Below are 8,278 nucleotides of genomic sequence, written 5' to 3'. Positions count from 1 at the left end.
TTTCCTCTCTGCATACATTTTCTCTCATAAATAAAATTGTCGATCGACTGAGTCTGTGTGTGCTCTTGTTGCTGTTCTTGCGTTCGCTGAAGTTATTGAAGTTTGAGGTACCGCTACTTCTTTAACAGGTTAATCTGTTTTATCTTGGGAGAAATTAATCTGCAACCTCGGGTACAGTGAGGGGATTAAATTTCTTAAGGAAACACAGTGGTTTCTGTGGACTCGGATTAAAATTCATTCTGTCTATTTCATCTTTTTTTTTCTGTTTCTGTATTTTTGACTAACCTGAATACAGGAGATAACAGTATGACTATCACACTCTTTGAACCCTCCGATCCCCCGTTCCTCCACAATCTTTATGGTTAATGATATATATATTATGATTAACTTTTTGTATACCTCTACGTAAAACTTTAAATAGATGCATAAGATGAGAGTTTATATTGTACTACTTGAAAATTTGGGAAATACTTGAAAGAAATAAGAAATTAAAGCTCTCATTTCTTGATTCATATTGTTTTTCTTTTAGCTTAGTTTTACAAATATGTCTCAATTTATTGTCATTTTATAAAATCAAATTACATAAAAAGAGAGTGTATTATTGTTCTTCTTTATTACAGGCTTACAGCCATCAAACATTGAATCTTGAAATTACAATAGAAAGAGTAACTGGAGTATCAAATGGTACCTAGGATTCGTCATCCTTTGTCTCTACCTTCATGAGATCAATGAACGATTTTCCATCAAGTTTTCGTGCAAAAAAATCCTCCAAATATTTTCCTACACGAATTCTTCCAAAAATTGGAGGATTACTTGGTCCAATGAGGCTGTATGCAGGTCCTAATTCAGAGTCGAGGTTGAAGACATAGAATGTTGCAAGAGATAGCCTCTCTTCCTTTGAGTTTACAACTGCTCTGTGCTCAATGCTTCTATAAACACCATTGCTCAATATCTGTGCGCCAAGTCAAATAACATACATACATATGAGCTCTTTCTTACAAAAATAAGATTATATATCGTCTAGCTAACTTGCAAGTAAATGGATTAATTAGTAAAATTCCATTCATTCATCTATTTGATCTAGTCTACTTGTCTTGAGTTAATTCTAATATTAATAGTCTCCAATTTGTTCTAAGTGATAAAGTTTAACCTAATTATCCATGTAATGTAACAACTACAAATTCAGTGTAATTCCTACTCTACAGCCCTACCTTGTGAAGATAAATGATGTTTTTGATAGACTTCAACTCAAGTAAAGCATAACAAAACTCAGTAAGAAAAGGAAATACAGTAGTGAAGAAGTCATGTCAAAAACCGTGGAGATTAGGCAATAACAACGATAACCGAAACAAAATTAGGAAACATCAAGTAATAATCAAATCAAAGAATAAGATAGTAGGAGAGCGATAATAATAATACTGACAAGAAACACTATACAATGTTCGACTACCTATTAACCATCTACCCTAATCCAACCTACATATCATCCATTTTATCTAGGGTCACGTCCTTAGAGAATTTCAATTACTCAACAAAGTAATTCTCAATTATGTATTTACCTCCATCATATCGCCAACATTGACAATCAAAGCATTTGGGAGGGGCTTTACAGGCACCCAAATACCGTCTTTTCGAACTTGGAGACCTTCAGTTTCATTGAGCTGGAGAAGGATGGTGAGGGCATCAGCATCAGAATGAGGACTTATGCCAATTGTTTTTTCTGGCTCAGGACAAGGAGGATAATAATTCATCCTTATTATCTGCATACCATCATTGAATAGATCTCTCATTTCCTTTTCATCCATCCTTAAAACCTTTGCCAATTCACACAGGATCCTTATTGCTAAGTTCTTAAATTCCTTGCTATGTTCTTCCATGATCTCCCTACATTATATTTCCAATCATAAGTTTGTTTGTTTTTTAGGTTTGAATAGATCTGAATGATTAACATATATATATGTAACAAACTAAAGTCTTAATATTATTAAGATGTTCGTTTACTTTTACCTAAGTGAGTCAGGGAGCTTGGGAAATATGTGAGGTTTTCTCAAATAAGTAGGGAGAGTGGTCATGTAAAACAAGTCACCCCAATCTAACTTTTGCTCTTCAGAAAAAACAAAGGCTTGTCCAAATCCTTCAACATCTCCTTCTTGTTGATCAAACTTCTTCTTCTCTTCCATTGGTAGATCGAAAAATGCTCGGATTTCTGACTTCACTTTCTCCAACAACGATGAACTCACTCCATGATTCACCACCTACAAAAAACCGATGCATATTTAGAACGTTCCTCCACAACTAAAATTCTCAAAGAAATATAAATATATATACCTGAAAAAATCCCCATTCTTTGCAAGCAAAATGAAGCCTCTCAAGCTCCGAATTATCATGATCTCCTATTATCAGCAGTTTTTCCATATCAATCACTGGAACTTGAGGCAATAATATGGAAGAGGATATCTTTTCTAAATCATCACGAATATATCGCGATGGAATGGTTGCTAGTTCTTGCTTTGCAAGCTCGCAAACACTAGGTACTTTCAAAGTAGTACCTAGATTTCTCGAGCTTGCTTCTTCCATCGATAAATGAGTTGTTGTTGTTTTTTTCTGGCTTCCTCTAAAAGAACTTGTTTTTGATATATAGCAAACGTGCATATGTATAGAGATGTGTGAAATGATAGCATGTACTATAATATATAAAAACGTTTCAATCAAAACAAACAGCCCAAACCAGATCGACTTACAGAGAATCCTCCCATATCAATTTCCAAAGTATTTAAGTCATTTATTTATTCATATTTTAGTTTATCTCATCGTCAGCATCCAGCTTTACATTGCCGCCGCACCGCAACTCTAAAACAATGACAAATTGGGGTTATATTGTACCTGATCCAAAGTAAGAAAACATAAGTATCCCAATAACTTGGCCTCATTTCATATTTATGCCCTTCAACTTTAGATTTGCTCAAATAGACACATGAATCCTATATGGTATAATACAGGTAGGACACTACATAGGACTCAAATTTCTATGACGTAGGATATCACGTAAGACACATGTGTGTCTATTTGTTTAACTTTATACAAGTTTAAGTGTCTATTTGTGCACACCCAAAAACCTCAATAAGTAAAAACTCTTATCAAGTTAAATAGACATTATTTTAAAATGTAATACCAACTTAACCTCATTGAATTCATCTTACTGTTTTCTTCCTTTAAAAACAAAAGTGAAATTATAACATTATATTATTAGATCGATCTTGTGCATAACTTAATGAACCAAACCTTTCAAATATAATTTATAAAAAAAGCACAAAAATATCGAATCAAATGAATTTGATTCATTTAATATAAGGTAATCAAGCTTAATCATTTTAGGACAATGTAGAAGTCATACTTGATATTTCTAACCTTATGAATTCATCTTCCTCAAAATTATTTTCGATGCTTCTAAATAAAGCGAAGATGTCAAACTTGCTATACACTCTATTGTTAATCTCAGATCATAGATAGACTAATTTGGAAAAAAAATATTAATGATCAAAATCTTACCAACAAATAGAAGATGGAAAAAGAGGAGAAAAGAAGAACTTTACCATAGGAGTACATAGAACTGTTAGTGGAAGAACCCAAGATGACAAATTCGTATTTGATAATGGTATATATTGATTTAGTTGCAACTCTTCATATTTTTTAATTTAAGATTACAAGGGGGAAAACCTTGATTCATGTACTTATTTAAGAACAATTATTCAGTTTTAATTATTTTACCAATTACACGGGACTCTTAAAATTCTAGAAATCCTAATTGACTCTTGCTCTTCTACATTACCTTTCTAATAAATAACTTACCATTCAAAAAATAATTAAAATATTATTATTTAATATTTAATTAATTAGATGTTTAATTTAACTTAGGGGTAAAATGGTAATCCAATTTTTCATCTTTGGAGCTTCCCACTTTTAATAAATTAATAAAAAATAAAATAATAATAATAATAATATGGTGCCTAGAAAAATCTTGTCTGCTTTTACTAAGATGAATTTTGTTATTTGCCTCTGAAATTTTATAGCCACTAACAGGTGCAAAAATATCTGTTCGAGAAAGGAGGTGACTGTTTCTGTTGGAAAAATAATTTCGCAAATTTTAATTAAACAATTTATTTCGCGCAAATTAATTTAGTTAAAAGAAAGATAAATTAGTGAAAAATGAAAGATAAATTAGTGAAAAATGAAAAATAAATTTTGTCCAAAATATTTACCAATCATTTTGCCGAAGCAGAGGCGTTTGCAGGAGGGGTCACCGAGTTCACATGAACCCATCCTTCCCTCCTGAAATCATATATAGTAGTGTTATATTTTTAAAATTTTTGTTAAATATAGATGTGTGAACCCACAATCGAAGTATCATTTAATGTAATGATGATTGGGTGCACCTCTCAATGAGACTAGAAATTTAAATTTTATATCTATCTTGTACTATTTTTCTTTTTAAAATTAGGTAGCACCTCTCTAAGTGGGTATTGGTAGAATTTTTGGCGTTATAATTAATTAATCATTTCAATTTTGGACCTATAGATTTAAAATTTTAACTATTTTCAAGATACGAAACTAAGTGTCAAACCAATTAGATTCACCTTTTCACAATAGTGCACTGTGCACCCATCATTCCGAAATCCTGGATACGCCTCTGTGCCGAAGCCAAGCTAAGCTATAAGATGGACGGTGAAGGAGACCCTCTCTTCTCAACTCTTTAAATAGCTTGATGAAGTGTTTCTCTATATAAGCGTAAAAGTTCTTCTCTTCATTAGCAACGGGGAGAAACAAACCTTCTTCAATTTTTTTCAAGAAACCCAACATTGTTCAAAACAAGGAAAGTAATGTCAGCCATTTAAACAATAGCAAGTGTAACTCGTAAAAATACTAATAACCAACTAAATTATCAAAATTCTCCCTAGGATTCATCATCCATCGTCTCTTCCTTCATGAAATCAATATACGATTTTCCATCAAGTTTTCGTGCAAAAAAATCCTTGAAATATTTATCCAATGGAACTCTTCGGAAAATTGGAGGATTATTTGGTCCAGTAAGGCTGTGTGCAGGTCCCAATTCGGAGTCGAGGTTGGAGCTGTAGAATGTTGCAACAGAGAGCCTCTCTTTGTTTGAGTTTACAATTGCTCTGTGCTCAATGCTCCTATAAACACCATTGCTTACTATCTGTCAAGTCAAATAACACATGTATACAGAATTACAAACCTTAGAGAAATCAGTTACTCAACAAGAATGTTATTATTTACCTCCATAATATCGCCAATATTCACAATCAAAGCATTTGGGAGGGGTTTTACAGGCACCCAAATACCGTCTTTTCGAACTTGGAGACCTTCAGTTTCATTTAGCTGAAACAGGACGGTGAGGGCATCTGCATCAGAGTGAGGCCTGAGGCCAATGGTTTTTTCTGGCGCGGGGCAAGGAGGATAATAATTCATCCTTATTGACTGCACACCATCACTGAATAGATCTCGCATTTCCTTTTCATCCATCCTTAAAACCTTTGCCAATTGACATAAGATGATCATTGCTAGGTTCTTGATTTCTTTACAGTATGCTTCCATGATTTCCCTGCATTTTGGGACTATCAAGTCATAATCATCAGTGCAACTATACCACCTTAGAATAAAATTTATCATCTAAGAAGTATCACCACAATGTTTACACATAAAAATGAGTACTAAGATTATCAGCAGTTTGACAGAATATGCATAAGCTTAACGAAGTATTGAATAGGATACAACATGACAATTGATGAGCAATTCTCTCCCACTTGGCCTAAATATATTACATGTAAGGGAAAAATCGAAAAGGTTCAAACATACACCTAAACTATGCTAACTAACTGGTTCATTCATGCCTCCTTTAATAGTTCAGGTCATTTAGTTCCTACCGTTACATACCAGGCCTATATCTGCTCTTACTAACCAACAGTTTATAAGCAATGACTTACTAATCTCTAATTACACTAGTCAGCACCAGCAATTGCTGCATAAGTTATAGGAAATTTCTCAATCAAATTTTAACAGAACATCTGCAATATAGTGATCCTTGACGAGGATGTTCGTAAGGTGATGATACCCAAGAGGATACAATAAAGCTGCAAAGGGACCTTGTATCATTGAAAGATGCTATGTGATAAGACTCCGGGGAGAGTGAACCACGGTGGGGGAGATAAGCACCTGAGCTTTGAAGGCAATTTTTGAAACAAGTCCATTTGCCGGATATGAGAGGGAAGAGTAGTTATGTAAAATATGTCGCTCCAATCAAGTTTCTGTTCCTCTGATACAACAAATAGCTGTCCAAAGCCTTCATGATTGTCTTCCTGTTGCCATAGTTTCTTCTTTTCTTCCATTGGAAGTTTGAACAATTCAATAACCTCTCTCTTGAAGTCCTCCAACAACGAAGGTGTCACTCCATGGTTTATAACCTAACTTGTCATGAATAATAAAGGAAGCCACGAAAATAAGCCTCAGTTTATGATTAATAAAGGAAGCCACGAAAATAAAAGGAATTAAGCAAATTGAGAGACCTGTAGGAAACCCCATTGTTGGCAAGCAAAGTGAAGCTTTTGAAGCTCAGAATCCCCTGATATCAACTTTTGAAGATCGATAATTGGAACTGATGCTGCGGCGGAAATGACCGGAGATTCCTGTTCTGAGCGGACATACCTGGACGGAATATTAGTTAGGTGCTGTTTGGCAAGCTCTTGAACACTTGGAACTAACAGAGATTTTCCAAAGTTCATTTTTTCCGGCGTTGACTCCATTTGCTCACTCGATGAAAACGAACAGCCAAATCCAACTATCCAAGACCAATAGAATCCTTTTGTTTAGGTGTAGATTCCCTCTTTTTTTCGGCAACCCCGGCGATTGCCACGGGTAAATACAATAGCCCACAAATGAAATATGTAAATGCACCACACCTAAGCATGACGGGACGAGCTCGACTAAAAAGATATTAATAGAAAATGAATCTCTGGCGTCCCTTATAGGACAGTACACTCAAACACATTTACTTAATTTTATTTATATATATATATATATGTATAGTTTATATTACTTCATCTTAGTTGTCATCATCAGCTAGGCAATACTAGTATGAACAAAAAACATTGAGTTAGGCATGAAGATTATTCCTAATGTAAGTACGCAATCTGTTTCATGTTAATTTACATTGTTTCCACTTGTACAAATTTTATTATTTATAAGTATTCATCAAATGTATTTTACTAATCAAAATTTAACAATAAATGCAGTTTTTTCCCCCATCAAATTAACATTTTAAACCCTGTCAAACATCATCACATATAATGAAACAGAGCATCTTCTGGGTAATTACAGTGAAAAATTAGAATTACAACTCCAAGACCACCAAAATGTGTTATGCCTTAAATTAGTGAAAAATATTATTATGTTGCACAATTGCCGTTGGAACTAAATTAGACTGAATATACCCTAAATATATGTGGGTAGGTCCACAACAACACCCCCACATTAGTGTTCAAATTATGCTTCATTGGGTTCTACGAGAAATATAGGCATATATTAAGAGACATAACTAGACCAAACTGAAGAACAAATGTTCTATATTTGAAGGACATTTTTCAGCCTATTTACTCATTATCATGTTCGCTGCATCTACCTAAATGAATTTTCACACTAAGGGGCAGTAGAATTATAATACACCTGGGATTATTTTTCTGAATGCTTGGTTTATTATGAGTAACAAACCCCTACCTGTTGGTATATACCACAAACTGAAAAAAAAATCAGATATATGCAGTTATTACATTAACTCTCCTATGAAACTGGATTAAGGGTGAGATAAAAATCGGTGCATATACACAAGGAGAAGCAGGCTAGTATAAACAAGAAACGTTTCACAAAAATGCGCTCTTATTACAAGATCTCTCCATCTTCCCAATCTCCACCACTCAATATTGCATCTTCATCTTCATCATCATATAAGTAGTCCTCTTTGATGCATAAGCCAAGCCTTTCCAGAGGGTTCTCCCCCAATATGATAGTGAATCCATCTCCATTACCACTCAAATTCTCAGCTTCTGAACAGCATTTACATAGTTTCTCTAGATCTCTTAGAATCTTCAGATTGTCTTCAAATTCAACTGTTCTTTCCATCTGATCATGCAGCAATCAGAATGTCAGACAGGGATAAAGAAAAGGAAGCTGCCAGTTATCCTAATCGCAGGGGGGGGGGGGGGGGGTG

General features: G+C 34.1%; 3 protein-coding genes across 3 annotated transcripts in view; all 3 read right to left on the bottom strand.

The window, feature by feature from the left end:
- Positions 1 to 535: 535 nt before the first annotated feature.
- Positions 536 to 2,636, bottom strand: LOC102600514 (probable 2-oxoglutarate/Fe(II)-dependent dioxygenase). Its single transcript, XM_006355561.2, has 4 exons — positions 2,329 to 2,636; positions 2,008 to 2,255; positions 1,560 to 1,884; positions 536 to 952 (listed from the first exon to the last, which is right to left on the bottom strand). The coding sequence occupies exons 1-4, from the start codon at positions 2,575 to 2,577 to the stop codon at positions 689 to 691; spliced, it is 1,086 nt and encodes a 361-aa protein (XP_006355623.1). The 5' UTR covers positions 2,578 to 2,636; the 3' UTR covers positions 536 to 688.
- A 2,125-nt stretch (positions 2,637 to 4,761) lies between these two features.
- On the bottom strand, positions 4,762 to 7,017 carry LOC102581116 (protein SRG1-like). The gene is made up of 4 exons (XM_006355509.2): positions 6,582 to 7,017; positions 6,232 to 6,479; positions 5,296 to 5,620; positions 4,762 to 5,215 (listed from the first exon to the last, which is right to left on the bottom strand). The coding sequence occupies exons 1-4, from the start codon at positions 6,816 to 6,818 to the stop codon at positions 4,952 to 4,954; spliced, it is 1,074 nt and encodes a 357-aa protein (XP_006355571.1). The 5' UTR covers positions 6,819 to 7,017; the 3' UTR covers positions 4,762 to 4,951.
- A 704-nt stretch (positions 7,018 to 7,721) lies between these two features.
- LOC102580432 (transcription factor GTE12) overlaps positions 7,722 to 8,278 on the bottom strand; it is a 6,166-nt gene continuing 5,609 nt past the window's right edge. Inside the window, exon 11 of the mRNA XM_006355507.2 lies at positions 7,722 to 8,190. Within this exon, the coding sequence (XP_006355569.1) occupies positions 7,951 to 8,190 (240 nt within the window). The 3' untranslated portion in view covers positions 7,722 to 7,950. The remainder of the gene's footprint in view (positions 8,191 to 8,278) is intronic.

The sequence above is a fragment of the Solanum tuberosum genome, unplaced genomic scaffold, assembly GCF_000226075.1.
Source record: "Solanum tuberosum cultivar DM 1-3 516 R44 unplaced genomic scaffold, SolTub_3.0 scf00204, whole genome shotgun sequence".
Taxonomy (NCBI): domain Eukaryota; kingdom Viridiplantae; phylum Streptophyta; class Magnoliopsida; order Solanales; family Solanaceae; genus Solanum; species Solanum tuberosum.
This window is presented reverse-complemented; position numbering and strand designations above follow the sequence as displayed.